Source organism: Erpetoichthys calabaricus, chromosome 2, assembly GCF_900747795.2.
Source record: "Erpetoichthys calabaricus chromosome 2, fErpCal1.3, whole genome shotgun sequence".
NCBI lineage: Eukaryota > Metazoa > Chordata > Cladistia > Polypteriformes > Polypteridae > Erpetoichthys > Erpetoichthys calabaricus.
Genome location: NC_041395.2, coordinates 320,056,216 through 320,073,202, shown reverse-complemented (window position 1 = coordinate 320,073,202; position 16,987 = coordinate 320,056,216). Strand labels below are relative to the sequence as shown.

The 16,987-nt window shown below is 37.1% G+C and overlaps 1 protein-coding gene across 2 annotated transcripts in view; it reads right to left on the bottom strand.

Annotated features, from left to right (window-relative positions):
• The window catches only part of LOC114647280 (protein transport protein Sec24A-like), a 62,822-nt gene extending 46,065 nt beyond the window's left edge, over positions 1-16,757 (bottom strand). Inside the window, exons 1-3 of one of the 2 annotated variants that reach the window (XM_028795944.2) lie at positions 16,423-16,757; positions 4,938-4,988; positions 2,320-2,405 (exon numbers count right to left, since the gene is read on the bottom strand). In XM_028795944.2, coding sequence (XP_028651777.1) covers positions 2,320-2,405; positions 4,938-4,988; positions 16,423-16,480 — 195 coding nt within the window. In that variant the 5' untranslated portion in view covers positions 16,481-16,757. The remainder of the gene's footprint in view (positions 1-2,319; positions 2,406-4,937; positions 4,989-16,422) is intronic. The other variant, XM_028795943.2, reaches the window with a different exon arrangement.
• Positions 16,758-16,987: the final 230 nt, after the last annotated feature.

Sequence of the window (16,987 nt, the reverse complement as noted above, 5' to 3'; positions counted from 1 at the left end):
TACATATATCTACTGTATATTGGAAATATTTTTGCATCCTTTGAAAATCTACATCTCAATTTCAGTCTTCCAGCAACTATTTTTCTTATATACCTGCTTTTCTAATTCAATTCAATATTGGTGGTAGAAACTACACAATCATGCAATAACAAAGACAGATTCATTATGTTTATAAGGCACCATGCTTTTCAAAATGTTCATCCACAGATGATCTGAGGCAGTGTTGGGAAAGAGACATTTCAATCAGAGTTTCAGAGAAAAATAGAATCCAGACACTAACAAGAAACATTTCTCATCAATCTGTGCAAAATATGCTTTAATTTAAGAAAAAATTGTGTAATATATGTACTTGTCTCGATTTGGGATACTCAAAATATATCCTGGCCAAGACCATAATTGTAATATTGTCAAACACCTGTATTACTTGGCCATATGTTTTTGGGTTGTTGTTAGTGTTGATTGCTGAAATTTGCCATAGCATGTTTGAAGAGAATTTACTGGGATCACTGGAGACCTAGTTTGCTTAATTTCGCTGGATTAGACAAACTTTTTTTCCCCAGTGCCCCATGATGCTTTACAAGGCCAGTCTGGCATCACAGAGCTGTAGTAGCCATGCTCGATGGAGATTTCACTACTTTATTACTACTGCACTACCTGGCCGATTTTCATTGAGGATGCACAGAACTTTCACGTATGTGTACTGTAAGCATATTCCTCCACACACTTTATAAGCGCTGATTGATCTGTTTCATAAATGCATGAATATTGTACAACTCAGACATGCATGCATGAATAATTTACACATGATGTCTCTACCCAATCAGTACTCCAGCCAGATTTGAATCAACAAGTATTTAAAAAAAAAAAGTGTTTATATTTGAGGGATACATTAGCTGACCATAATGAGAAATATGAAAATACTTTGTTGTTGTGCAGATATTCATTGTACGTCATATCTTAACTGTTGGATTATGCTCCTCACTATGCAATGCAAATTGGGTAGTGACAGGAATAGCCAGCGCCAAGTATATAATGTATTTCATTTACCTCACAGGCTCTGTGGGTGTTAGTTAGTCATAGGAATAAGAGCTCAGGAGACAAAAAGAGTATAACCTAACTCTTGAATGCATGCTGGCACCATGATTAGCATTGCTGCCTCTCAGTTAATGTCACATTTTTGGCCACAATAATTAGTCCAATGTAGTTTGCAGATGATTCTCTAACCCTCATGGACACTTAAAAGAACATTGCACCATTATAATCTACTCAGAACTAGTTTAGTTTCTCCTTCCCCATTCACTTCATTGCATTTTGCTGAGTGTGCTACAATTCCCAACATTTCAGTGTTTTAGCCAAACTCAAGACAAAGTGAATTCAGCATAGCTGTCTTGTCACTACTTGTCACACATTCAAACCATGCTGAGAAAAAAAAACTTTTTCCTGTCTGCCAGATAGCACTGAAACTACTAATTCAGCACTGTATTGATCACTGGTAGGATTATCTTACTTAACAGAAAAACCACTCACTATATCACTGTAGGAAAAGGACCTCATCTACTATTAAAAATGAGAAAAAAAGCCAACACAATTTTCTGTCCTTCAGAGAAATTCCCTAAAGTTTATTTAAAGTTTACTAATGTCCTCTTTAAAGAAGCATAAAGGTCTCTGGTTAACTTTTAGAAACTTCCATGTCTTTTGATTAACTGTAGTTATATATTGTGCTTTTCAAATTCATTTCTCACCAGAAGTGCTGGGAAGGGTGATAAAGCTAAATTTGATATAAAATATAGTTTTATTGAATGTATGCTCAATTGCTCTGTATTAAAATTATTGCAATATAATTTTATAAATATAGTAAAGAAAGAAACAAATAAAATAATGTGATATAATTATTTCTATCCAACATCAATTTGTATAAAATACAATATCCATTTGTTTGTTGTAATAGTATATGTTAAAAAGTAAAACAAATATACATTAATGCATTTTTCTAAATCTATCTGTCAATTAAAATATTGTAGAAAGCTAACCTGGAATCATGTGCCCCAAAGCAGTAGCTAGCCTTGTGCAGGACACCACTCCATTAAAAACATACTTCTGCTCAGACTGGTGGTCATGCATTAAGGGTTGATTTCAAATCAACAATTAACAAAGCATACAGTATGAGAAAGAAAGAAAGAAAAAAGAAAGCAAGAAAGCAAGAAAGAAAGAAAGAAAGAAAGAAAGAAAGAAAGAAAGAAAGAAAGAAAGAAAGAAAGAAAGAAAGAAAGAAAGAAATAGTAAATTAAGTGGTTGAAATTAAGTTTCTGTTTCACAAACCTGTTTTCCAAAGATCTGACTTGAGCCCTTTGCTTTTGAAATGTCTGTATGTTCAAATGCCTGAAGCAAAACACAGCTACAGAATTCTACAAAATACAATGAAAAAGACATAATATTAGCATTAACTGACATGCAATTAATGAAAAATACCACTTTAAAATTAACTTAAGGAAAAAAAGATTTTACATTTAAATAAAGTTAATTTACTTACTGGAGAAAGTTTCACACTTAAAGAAGAGTAATATTTAAGTCAAATTCAAATTTAAAATGCCACAAATTACTAATGCTTTAATTTTTCGAATCATTAATTTTATTTTTTTATTTGTCCCAAATTTAAGGCTATCTTTGTGAAATCAAACTTTTCATCTGAAGATAAACCATTTTTTCTTAACTACTATAAAACACCTTTGTTCTGTTTTCAAGGTGAATCATGTAGGTCATCAGACTTAGCTATCATTGATGTCTGTTTACATTCAACTGAACTGACCCTAAATGCAATAATTACTGACAATTGAAGACTGCATCTTATTTGCTACCATATCAAATAAATATGTGTGATTTGTTATTTTATGTTCATCATATTTAATTGTTATACTAAGGAAATTGCTTTTTGCTTCAAAAACCTTACTAACAATGCTGCTGAGTCATTTTCAGCAATGAAGTGTATTGTTTCAACAGCCCCTGTAAGTATGCGCTTCTGTAGCACATTACATATTGCATGTTTAGAGAGATGTGTGTCTATATCAGGGCAACACAATTTCCGAACACTAACTAGAAAAATATTTTGTAATGATAAAAAGCAGCTCATTTAATCATCCCTGCAATCTAGATATTGGTACAATTTTACAATAGATTTAATTCTCTATATCCCATACTGAAATTAAGCCCTATATGGACTTCAAAGGTGACATTAACATCTGCCTCACAAATTATTTCCCAGTTTTTATTACATGAATCCAAAGTTGTCAGGAATTGGTTTGGGCCACTGTTCCAATTCCTTTTTTGTCTGCTATTTGATCCAGGCCTCTACTGTCTGTGTCAGGTGCTATATAGCTCTCTAATAAGACAGTAATCATTTGATAAGAGGAACTGGGGAAACAAACAGTGGGAGCTCAGCATGTGGTTTCACTCTAGTATGAGTACCACCGAGCTTTGCAAAAGTCATCATCTGAGTCCCTTCAGTATTGTGATTTTAGTCTTCTTTAACCATCATGTTTGTACTTTGTAATTATATGTTTGTTTAGTAACTTATTATTTTTGGTAATTTGCTATGTATAATCTGTCTTTATTAAGCACTTTTTAGATACCATTTGCTGACTTTTTATGTGTATGGCTTACTGTTTGTTTTTACAAGAATGTTTACAAATCATGGACTTTAAGTAAATATCAATTGTTTTGCTACTTTTCATCATGCCTTAGCTGATGCTAGCTGTTTTAGATATGCTCTCAAATAATGGGTGCTTCACAGGATGTAACCCTACTCATTTTCTTCATAGCACTGCTTTTTAAGATGCATGTCTGAAAGAAGGAAAGAAGGAAAAAAACACATCTGGCAATACAAACACTGGGTTATTGCCCATTCTATTTAAATGCTATGTTCATTTTGCTCTTCATACTATACTTGATCATTTTTTATTCAGTTGCAATTGATCTCTTTTTGGATTTTTACACAATCTTCAATTAAACTTAAAAATGCATTTATCAAAGCATTTTTTGCCATTCTAATAAGTCTGCTGAACTGGAATTCATCTTCCACACTAATAAACACAAATGCTTTTTACCATTGTATATACTGTAAATGTCTTTAGTTGAACTATATTGCCAACACAACACAGTAACTCAAAAAGTAAAACTGTATTTTCTGGCACAACAGTAGCACTGAAATGGAAAGTTAACTTTGGTTATACTCTATTATGCTATTGAATAACAAGCAAGGTTACAACGTTTTTTTCTACAAGCCTGGAGTAGAGTAAATGACCCTTCTACTGGAAATATGACAGATGGGTGCAGCAACAACTGATGAGTAATAACATCAACAGCTATCTTCATTTCAACGATAGTTTGTTAATTATTCATTATTTTGAAAACAGGTCAATCTTCAAAAGGACAAACCTGACTTTTGCAACTGTATTTAGGCACTTTGACAATCCTTGCTTTCAATAAAGTAATACATCAGTACTCTAAATTTCCAGGCTTACAGAACATCATACATAGCTATTCATTATAAAACAACAAAGTTCCTCAGGAAAATCCCTAATAACAGAAATATATATTTCAAATGAACATGCAAGCTTATATAAAAGCTAGTTAAACCTGATGTAAATTTATCAACTAAATGCAACCTTTTTCATTTCAACATATACTTGGATAGATGGGTTTCTGCATAATTAAGCTTAACAAAGCTTTGAATTCTTCAGAAAACAAAATATTACTACATAGCCGAGATTTGAGAGGTTTTATTTTTTTTTTCTTATAATTAGTAAGAGGCCATTGAAAAAAGTAATAAGGATGGACTTTATGTGTCATTCTACTTTAGCTGCTCTCAATTCCCGAAAGTGTGCTTTACAAAAGAGGAGTCCCCTGCACCATAGCAACACTCTGAAAATGGAATCTCTCACCTGAAGGCGTTGTGCTGTCAGTAGTATGCAGATCTCCAGCCTGAAATAATCCTGCAAGGCAGGGAATAAAAACATGCAAGCAACAAATTAAAGCCACAAATTACTAGACATTATCAATATATTCTAGAATCTTATTTGCTGTAACTAACTGTAAAGCAGTAGTACAGTAAAAAATATTGAAATGTTTTTCAGGCTATTCTTTGGGCATACTATGCTTTTTTATATTATGAAGATAAACTAAACTAGTAATGACAATTAAAAAAAAATCTTCCTAGTGATGGATGCTTGTAAATCAATACTCTCTTAATTTTTTAGGCACAGACTTCGAAGAACTATATGGGAATGACACATCTCATTTATTGTATAATAAAAACTCTGCACCCCTGTGACCAAATGTGGGATAGCGGGTTGTAGTTAAGTAGTTGGTCCATTTTAAATAAATAATTGAATGGCCAGTTCAGTCTCCATGGGGGTGGATGCTCGCACAGCTGTGGGAGGTTGGTGAGGTAATTGAAGCGAGATGCATCTGCAGGTGAGGGTGCGCGGTCTGTCTCGGTTGCTTCATCTGATTTCTGCAGTGTGCGATTGAGATGCTGTGCCCACAAATGCATATAAGGGGGGGTCAGCAAGAAGAAAGGGGATCAGAGAATAGGCAAAAGAACGAAGACTAAAACATGGGAGAGGAGAAGGCAGGATGCAGAGGAAGCTGGTGTGAGTGGGTGAGACAGAGTGAGAGAAGGCAGGTAGATGGGAGGAAGTCCCTTGAGAAAACATGCGGCAGAAGCTCAGGGGCTGAAGGAGGCTCCTCCACCTGAGTGATCAGGGAGCTGGAGTGACTGACACGCTGCTTGGTTGGATCGACTCCATGTAAGGCCAGGAGAAAGGCAAAGGGGGTTACAGGGGAATTGGATGGCTCAGTGAGGTGTCCTGAGCAGGTAGCCATAGACTGCAGGGGCACAAGCATGGCAGCGGGAGTCAAAGATTTAGCATAGTGCCCTGCCGGGACCACGGATGGCACAGGGGTCCAAGCCTAGAAGCAAGCGTAGAAGTTTGGCTGAACTGCTGATTAGTCTTCTCTTTAGCTGCAAGGTCCCATTTGGGGTTAGCCGAAGTGATGTCCATTTTTAAAAGGGTGCACCAGCATTGAGTTTGAAAGGACAGTTGCCTGCCTGGGAATGTTTAACCTCGTTTTAATGGATTTTTATTTGTTTTTAACCTCCACAGTTCAACGTTTTTCTGGGATTATTTATTGAGCATTTTTGAGCACTGCACTAATTGGACGATTTTTTTTGATGGTCTTAATAAAAGCACTTTGACACCTACCCCTTGTTGCTGCTTGTGTGTCCTCATTAGCTAGGCTTATCCATTGGATGTGCCAGAATATAAGAATAACACAGTTATTTATTAAGCAACACTAAAGTCCTAAAATTATACCATCACAATCTCCTTCACATTTAAAATCAACCTTTTTCTAAGACTGCAGACTCATGCCACCGAGCAGGCATGGTCACAATGTCATAGTAAACATTTTCCCTTACCAAAGGATTACTTGAACATGGCTAAGATCATCAGCACTTTTGACCTGTTTTGCTTCAAAGGAATGCAGTAAATAATTTTGTGTTTTTGGAAAAGACCAAGCAACAGTCTTTATCAGAGGAAACCTGGGGTCAGACCATTAACCAAAACAAAATTGAGAGGAAACTAATCCTAATACGTCAACCAGACATTTAAGTTAAAAAAAAAAGAATTGACAGAGAAATTGTTTTACCTAAATTTATATAAAACACACACTCCTACCGCCATGAAATCTTTTGATTTGAACTCCTGAGTCTTGGATGCCAGGGGAGTGCATCTTCACTTTAAATACTTTCTGGTTAATAAGATCATGACTTGCTTTCTGGATTCACATGATGGCAACGGAATGCACTGCTAGAAAAAAATGCACGGGGTAACAAAAATGGAAACCAAAAATATGTTGTGTTTTAGCCAGGGTTTCTCCCCTTGCTGGGGATTAAATGACATTTTTGTCTGTCTTGCTAATTTTTAATTCCTTTGTTGATGTAGTTTCCTTATGTTAAAACATCTTGTCCTTTGTACTGTGTGTTTTGTGGGTGCTTCCCTGAAGCGCAGAGCCACCAACCCATCACCACAAGGCAACTTAGAATGGCGAGGCCATCCCGCAGTCCCTTGCAGTTGATGTGTTTGAATGTGTGGAGAATGTTTCTAATGTGATTTGCTGGATTTCTTGAACCTGTACTCTGTTTCTGTAACATTCGACTCTTGGATTTTGTATTGGGACTTTATTAATTGCCTTTGCTGGCAACTCCTTATTGCCTTTTGTGCTCCACAGAGCTTACTTTTTTTCAAGCATATTTCTGAATAATAAATATTTTTATCTACAAAGATCCTGTGTTTGTCCTTAGTACTAACTAGCCAAGGTTAAATGGTAATATCCCCTCTAATGGGCATTTTTGGGATATTTCTGAACTCTCAAGTTTCATAACAATAACCACGTTATAAAATAGATCTTAAATAACAAAAAATAAATCACTTGTATATTCCAAATTATCCTAAACTAATAATAATACGCACAAAACATCAAAAATCATTACATGACCAATTAGGAATCGCTATAGGTTTTCTTATTAACTACCAATTTATTTACATTTTGAGGTACATTTGCCTTTTGTGCTTGTGTATTTTCAACATCATTCATCCTTCCTGTATTTTTTGTTCAAGTGTGTTTTGCCTTTTTTCAGCTGTGTAATTTAATGGTTTTACTTTTAAGAATTAGTTGGGTTTAGGAATGCACTAATGCAGACCATGCTTTTCAGGAAAGGAAAGAAAACACTTGATCTTCAACAATAAGTATTACTCTTCTTACTTTTTTTTTTTTACTGATTAAACAACTATTAAAAAAACAAAGGAACAAGGTACTGTGAAATATTCTCCTTGAAATGTAATATGACTGAAACAAACTAGTTCTCTGATATGACAACACTCAAACACAATCTATAACTGAAGTGGATCAAACCGAAACTCCCTCTAAAGTTGTGTATACCTTAAAAACTTGCCTTGGGTGACAACTCTTGCAAGAGTGAGTGCAGGTGAGGCCTATGATGGACTGGCACTCTGTTCACGTTTTTTTTCTGTTTTATTACCATCAACCTAAGGCCTATGTCTCCATAATGGAGCTTCAGGCTTTTCTGCCTATAGGCATCAGGAACTATAATAGTCAGATAAGGTCATGCCTCATTACACTATTGGAGAAAACAGAAGGCAGAAGAGGAAACTGTTAAAATCCTCAGGTTCCAAAAAAAATATCAAAGGTTTCTTAAAAAATAAGGAACATTTATTGCAAAACATAAATATTTTCAGAAAGCATACAAAAGGGAGCAAAGGGTATTCCCATGTTCCACCCAGAATAAACAGAGCTAGTCCAAAATCAAAATCCTTAGTCAAGAAGCAGAGCCACAATAATCCATAACTGAAAATCCGGTACTTACAAAGAATCTTTACTTCAAGAACAATATTATCAAACTGAAACATTCCTCTCTCTGCCAGGCTTAAATATGCATGTGGTGGTATTCCAGATGATGCTAACAAATAAGTTTAACCTATACCCAAACAAATGTACAATACAATATGTATTTTATATATATATATATATATATATATATATATATATATATATATATATATATATACAGTATATATATATATATATATATATATATATATATATATATATATACACACAGTCATATGAAAAAGTTTGGGAACCCCTCTCAGCCTGCATAATAATTTACTTTCAATAAAAAAGATAACAGTTGTATGTCTTTCATTTCCTAGGAACATCTGAGTACTGAGGTCTTTTCCGAACAAAGATTTTTAGTGAAGCAGTATTTAGTTGTATGAAACTAAATCAAATGTGAAAAACTGGCTGTGCAAAAATGTGGGTCCCCTTGTAATTTTGCTGATTTGAATGCATGTAACTGCTCAATGCTGATTACTTGCAACACCAAATTGGTTGGATGAGCTCGTTAAGCCTTGAACTTCATAGACAAGTGTGTCCAATCATGAGATATAAAGGTATTTAAGGTGGTCAATTGCAAGTTGTGCTTCCCTTTGACTCTCCTCTGAAGAGTGACAGCATGGGATCCTCAAAGCAACTCTCAAACGATCTGAAAACAAAGATTGTTCAGTCTCAGGGTTTAGGGGAAGGCTACAAAAAGCCATCTCAGAGGTTTAAACTGTCAGTTTCAACTGTAAGGAATGGAATCAGGAAATGGAAGGCCACAGGCACAGTTGCTGTTAAACCCAGCAGGTCTGGCAGGCCAAGAAAAATACAGGAGTGGCATATGCACAGGATTGTGAGAAATGGGTACAGACAAGCCACAGATCACCTCCAAAGACCTGCAAGAACTTCTTGCTGCAGATGGTGTATCTGTACATTGTTCTACAATTCAGCGCAATTTACACAAAGAACATCTGTTTGGCAGGGTGATGAGAAAGAAGCCCTTTCTGCACTCACGCCACAAACAGAGTCACTTGTTGTATGCAAATGCTCATTTAGACAAGCCTGATTCATTTTCGAACAAAGTGCTTTGGACTGATGAGACAAAAATGGAGTTATTTGGTCATAACAAGAAGCGCTTTGCATGGCGGAAGAAGAACACTGCATTCCAAGAAAAACACCTGCTACCTACTGTCAAATTTGGTGGAGGTTCCATCATGGTGTGGGGCAGGGACTTGGGCCCTTGTTAAAGTCGAGGGTTGGATGAATTCAACAAATTCTTCAGGATAATGTTCAAGGATCAGTCACAAAGTTGATGTTACGCAGGGGTTGTATATTCCAACAAGACAATGACCCAAAACACAGTTCAAAATCTACAAAGGTATTCATGCAGAGGAAGAAGTACAATGTTCTGGAATGGCCGTCACAGTTCCCTGACTAGAATATCAGTGAAAATCTATGGGATGATTTGAAGCAGGCTGTCCATGCTCGACAGCCATCAAATTTAACTGAACTGGAGAGATTTTGTATGGAAGAATGGTCAACAATACCTCCATCCAGAATCCAGACACTCATCAAAGGTTATAGAAGGCATCTAGAGGCTGTTATATTTGCAAAAAGAGGCTCAACTAAGTATTGATATCATATCTCTGTTGGGGTGCCCAAAGTTATGCACCTGTCTAATTTTGTTATGATGCATATTGCATATTTTCTGTTAATCCAATAAACTTAATGTCACTGCTGAAATACTATTGGGATTAATAAAGTATCTATCTATCTATCTATCTATCTATCTATCTATCTATCTATCTATCTATCTATCTATCTATCTATCTATCTATCTATCTATCTATCTATCTATCTATCTATCTATCTATCTATCTATCTATCTATCTATCTATCTATCTATCTATCTATCGTTTCCATAAGGCATGTCATATATTAAAAGGAAGTTGGTACTTTGAAAGCTCAGCCAATGATAAACAAAAATGCAAAGAATTAAGAGGGGTTCCCAAACTTTTTCATGTGACTATGTATTCATATTCATACATTAGTAATGTGAATCCTCGTTCATTCAAAGTCTGTGAGGATTTTACATACTATCACTTTTTTCTTGGTGTCTTTTCTTGACACCTTTCCACAAATTACAGTTTCTCACTCACATAAGAAAAGTGTGCTGGTTTAGTTGATTAGCATCTCTAACTTAGCCATGTGTGAGAAAGTGTACATGTAGTGTGAATGCAGCCATTTGACTGTGCCTGTGATATGGCACTCTGTGCAGCGTTAGCATCCCATTACATAACAATGTAAATAAGGAATGTGCAATAAAAGATTAACTTAATTAGGCTTGTGCCTTACATTGTATTTAAATAACACAGTCACATAATGCTAAAAATGAGAAGCTAATTTAAGCATTAAATACACATGATCTTTTGAAACAATAACTTGCTAATAATATGCCAAAACCTTTCATAATAAATAAATGCACATCATAAAAACACAGGAATTAAAACCCGCTGAATCCGAACACAGGGTCATGAGGGTCTGCTGGAGCCTATCCCAGCTAACATAGGGTGCAAAGCGGGGAACCAATCCCGGGCAGGGCGCCAACCCACCGCAGGACACACACTAGGGCCAATTTAGAATCACCAATCCACCTAACCTGCATGTCTTTGGACTGTGGGAGGAAACTGGAACACCCGGAGGAAACCCACGCAGACACGGGGAGAACATGCAAACTCCACGCAGGGAGGTCCTGGGAAGTGAACCCGGGTCCCCTTACTGTGAGGCAGCAGTGCTACCACTGTGCCACCGTGCTGTCCTCAAGCTAGTTTAGGAAAACTAAATACCTTTTGTGTATATAACACTCAAATACTCGTTAAACTGTTATATTATTAAAAAGATAAAGTAACAAACACTGCAATGGCATGTTTGATAAGGACTAGGGCCTGCTAGTCTCCTATGTCCAAGCTTCAGAGTCACTCCTCTAAATCTTTCTGCTTTATGCCACATAAAAAGATTTAAAAGTAAGTTTGGTTATTTTTTGCCCTTTACCACTGGGAAAAAATAGTTTAAGCAGGTTCCTTTCTTTTAGACTGCTTTTTGTCAGTGTTGTGCCTTTTTGTGTGTTACACAAGAATAATTTAAATATTTATGCACCATACTCAACTAGAATTCTGACAACTTTAGGCATTTTTTTAATTTAATCAAATACAGTCATTTCTCCAAGGGTTATATTAACTAATTTAATATCTCTATAATTTAAAAAAATGAAAGAGTGTTTAAGAGCAAGGGGCCAATGACAAATGAAGTAATTAGACTACTATGCTTAGAATGAAATGGCCTGGTGGTGCAATCATTAGCACTGCTGCTTCACATATTCATTGCTCATGTTTTTAATAACACAATTGCTCATTCCCTGTCTGTGATGGATTTATGTGCATATGCTAATTTTCCCCCACATTCTCAAATACTCCCTGTTAGGCAATCTTAAATGTTCCCTCTCTTCGTAAATTAACCCTGCAACTGACTGGCATCCCTTCCAGTACTGTTTAATGCCCTGTGTTGCTGATATGCAGTGGCTTGTGTCCACCTTTCCCCCAAACCCTCACAGCAGACAGCACAATCAAACAACAAAGATACTGAAACATACAGTAACATGTAAACACAGCATCAAATTGACTGAAAAACTGTATCTGCTGTGAGAATGTCTGAGACTGTGATTGTGAGTCACAAACACCCAACCCGGGTTCAAACATACAGCTCTGCTGTGGGCTGCGGACCGCTGGAAGGTATGCTTAGAATGACCATAAGGTGATTGGGTGTCAGCATTATGCAGTTACTGTATTCATGTGCCATGTCTCGGTCAGCTTGTCATGTGGGTTGCTTGTGTATCCATCCATCCATCCATTTTCCAACCTGCTGAATCCAAACACAGGGTCATGGGGGTCTGCTGGAGCCAATCCCAGCCAAAATAGGGCACAAGGCAGGAACCAATCCCGGGCAGGGTGCCAACCCACCGCAGGCTTGTGTATCTTCTTATAATATTGTCAATCTTCATGTCTCCTCATCCCTACACTAAACTGGACATACTTTTCTGAAAGAAGTGTGTCATATTGATTTTACCCCTCCCACCAAATTTTTATTTTTTCCAATAAAAAAAAATTCTCTCATCAAGAATTTTCATCAAGATTTTCTCACCCATGTCACTTAAGGGGCTTAATAATACACATGAAATGATAGTAAGATTCAGACTGTTGGGTGAACGTTTTAGTGTTGTGTTGTGCCTTGAACCTTTTGACAATCTATGGTCTCTGTTCATCTCTTTAACTCATCCATCTCATACTGGCCTTCTATGTTTGTGTTATGGCCCATCTGAGGTGGCAACGACTTCCCCTCAGAATGCTTCTAGTGTCAAGCCAAACTTCATATGAACGATTGTTGACAGGCCTCAAGACTGTAGCCTTTTTCCAGATCATATTTGGTTGAACAGGTTACAACATAACAGTGTCACCTTTTCTTTTAGCTTATCCATGACCTTTGTACTCCTGTTGTAATATTTTGCTTGTCCTTGTAGGTTCTCGATCAGACCTTGTTCAATCTGATTAACCTTTGACTGTAGAAGATCACACAGATATACACTGAAAAAAATGTAAACTTTTATTATATTAGTTTTATATATTTTTGAGTGGTGAATTCAAAAATAAAAACTATGTAGCTGTCAAATATAGTTTTTTTATTGTTCTTGCACTATAATTAATTAGCAATAATTATTTTAATGATAATATGTTAGAATGCAATATATACTGCTACTAAAATCTATGTTTAAAGCAAAACAATTATTTTATTTGCTAATAAGTTTGCAAGTATAGCTGCACATTCTGTGCATTTTACTGGGTCAGCAGTCAGGGCATGTAAAATTTCCAGTTTTCTCTGTGAGTGGGACAGCAGAGCCAAGAACTTACTTTCAGTTCAGAAAAAATGGGAAGCTGGAAAAAAAAGCTAGTTTAGTTACGAAAACATCATCATGGATCTAGATAAAGTGCTGCTACCACTGCTTCATATTAAGCTTAGTTTATGTATTTGTGCCAAAAATATCTGGGTTTGTGTGAAGCTAAATTTAAAGAGGGCATTTTGCTAGATCTGATATAGACGGAAATGTTCTAACTATAAATTTTATTGTGTTCATTAATACAAATAGAAATATTTATTCACAATTAAAATGATTTTTTGAGTTTAATGTTGTAATAGGTGGAAGTATTCTTGTCCTCCTACTCAGCTGTGCAGGATGTCTAAGACTTACAATGGTGTGTTGTGATAATAAAAAATAGCAAGATAAGGGTCTTGACTTATTGGTTTGGCTTGCATTATCAGACATTTTGCTCTTTTTACAGCAGGGTCTTCTTTCCCATTACTCTAGTGGGTAACCACTCTATAATTACTCTACTCTGTGGGCAACCTGGAAAAGCCATCTCATGTTCAAATTCCCACACTGCCTTGCAATAAGAAGGCTGAAATTAGTTTCCTGGGTGTTCCCCACATATTCCATGTGTCTACATGTCTTTCCTCCAACAGTCCAACAATACCGAGGTGAGATGAATTGGCATAGATAAATTCTCCACACAGTGTACGTGTGTGCTCAACCTACGGTGGACTGTGACCATGTCCAGGTGTTGTTCCTGACCTGTATCTGGTGAAGGAGAAGATAAACTCCAGTTGCTCCACAACCCTGCTCTGGATAAGCAAGTAACACAAATGGAGGGATGTTTATAAAGAGCTAGTTAACAAAAGAATCAGTTACATTTTCAGTCTTAAATGCCTGAACTAGTTTTAGTAGTTTCAAATCGACCCTAGAGCAGGGACTCTCAGACTTTTCAGACCAGGGACACCTTTGAAGGGAAAAAAAAACGATGGACCCCCTCTATAAACACCAAACAAATCATTTATTAACATAAAATGCAACTCTTGAAAGTAAAACACCTATCCAGATTGTTTACATTTAGACCTGCACTACATTACATTTTTTATAAACCTTCAATTATCAAATACAGGGTAAATTAGTGAGATGGGTGCATTGGCTTCTGACTGCATAATTTCTCAATTCTGGGAGTGATGGATGATAGGAAGACTCTGAGACCATCCTCCACATGCAATCGACCCCTGTACTTTGTCTTGATAACAGTCAGTGCTGAGAATGAGGACTCACAAAGCCAAATTCTATACTCAGTAATTATATTTTCCTTTTTTAGTAGATATTGACTTATTTTCACATGACAATGTTGATGCTTGACATAAAAATCTAGCAGTTACTTAAAAGTTTTTTTTTGGCCTAGCTAACCAGCTAACTAGCATCTGTGCGACTGAGCAGAGTCATGAGTGACTGACACTCAGGTGACTGACAACAGTATACAAAATGAGAGACACGGGGCTTCACAATCATTTTTATTGGCTCAGAATGTAAGCGTTGTATGCTTATGCTTGGTGCAAGGGGTCTCAGCATGTGTTAAAAAGTTTAGCCTTCCAGATGACTGTATTCCCCTTTAAAAACCTGAAGTGCAAGACAGAGCTGGTTTGGTTTTGATTGCCTGTCGGTGTTTAGATAGATAGATAGATAGATAGATAGATAGATAGATAGATAGATAGATAGATAGATAGATAGATAGATAGATAGATAGATCTTTGTCACCAGGGGGAAATTTGGCTTTTTACAGAGGCTACTTAAATAAATAAACAGATAAATGAATAACTAAATTAATACACACACACTTTGGTCGGACATACAGTACACCAGAACGACTATAAAGCAAGAAAACCTAAAAGAAGGAAAAAGTTCTAACTTGGCTGTCACAGTCACGGTGTCGTATTATGCAGACGTGTTGCTGTTGGGATAGATAGATAGATAGATAGATAGATAGATAGATAGATAGATAGATAGATAGATAGATAGATAGATATAAGTCCCAGGTGGAAATTTGGATTTTTACAGATATATAAATAAATAAACACACACACACTATGGTGTGCAATTTTGTGAGATACGTTGCTGCCGCCACATCCACACGCGCCCCCGCAGTCTGGAAAGTCTGTACGATGTTGAACGCTTCTTCTATCCATCCATTTTCCAACCCGCTGAATACGGACACAGGGGTCTGCTGGAGCCAATCCCAGCCAACACAGGGCACAAGGCAGGAACCAATCCCGGGCAGGGTGCCAACCCACCGCAGTGAACGCTTTTTTATAGTGTTTAATAAAGGGCATTATTTTTGCACTCTAATCGGATGCCTTGTGGTGACTGTTTAAAACAAGAGAATAACCGGACCGTTAGTACCAAGTATACGTGATTTTACTAATTATACACCAAATTGTAAAAGTTATTTTGCCGACCGTCTCGACATTTATCACGGACGCCACATTGAGAAACACAGCCCAAGGGAACTGAAGGATGTAAATGTAACAAGTAACTTCCTTCACTGAGCAGATACGTGCCAAAGAGGCATAAGGCAGGGCAATACTTTGAAATGAATGATTTTTTTTTTTTCGAAACGCTCCATTACCAGCAGACAGTGACTTCTAATGAAGAAAACCAACCGAAAAGAACACCCGCAGTCACTGCGGCACCCGCCGTAAAGCAAGTCAAGAGAGAGATCATTCAGTGCTGTTTTCGCGTGGATTTTAAAAGGCTTGCAACAGCTTTTACCTCGATCGACCTCTATCAACCTGGCAACATCAAACACTTTACATTGCTACGTTCTACCGATAACTGCCGATAGCAACGATTCTTTGATACAATCCACAGGCTGCAAACGGTGGACAGAAAGTCTAGCGCTGTCAGGTACTCGTTCGGTTTTCATGCTGCGGTTTCAAAGCTCGTCTAAGCGGTCGTTATGAACATAAATTAAACGTTCACACGCTTCCAGGGTGACAGCCTCACAGTCACGCGCGCTAAGCCGTCGCCCACGAGCAACTCACCTGGGTGCACTTTCTTCTTACGCTGTTTGCGTGGACGTGAGAGCGGGAAGATGGACATGACGGCCAGGTGTGCAGCGCGAGACTCGAATCCAAGCTGATGATGTCTGTCGCTGCTGGCGTCTCCTCGGGGAGGGCTGCGCTTGCACACGCCGGAGAGGGATTTCACTTTCTGCTAAGGTGGCAGTTTCACGCTTCTTTTGTTCGGCTATCAGGTACTGTACATTATTTACCTCCGCTAATGACGACCTCCAAGGAACTGTGGCATTAACACTCACTCGTACAGATTAGATTGCACATCTTTTTTCTTTCTCTTGCTGCCTTAAGAGGCGAGCCTATTGGTTAGCGACGATGCTCTCGACGTGGGCGCACCTCATCATAGAAAAAGAAACTTCATCAGACCTTTCTCTGTATCTGCTTCAGCTTCTAAACTAGAAATGTGCGAGTTTAAGAGTTTATAACTCTTTAAAAACACGCGCAGACAAAAGGTTCTTTTAATCAGTTAGTTTTGATTTTATGTTTCCTGGACTCGTTGACACCAAGAGGTCCGAAAACTATTCGTTTATTC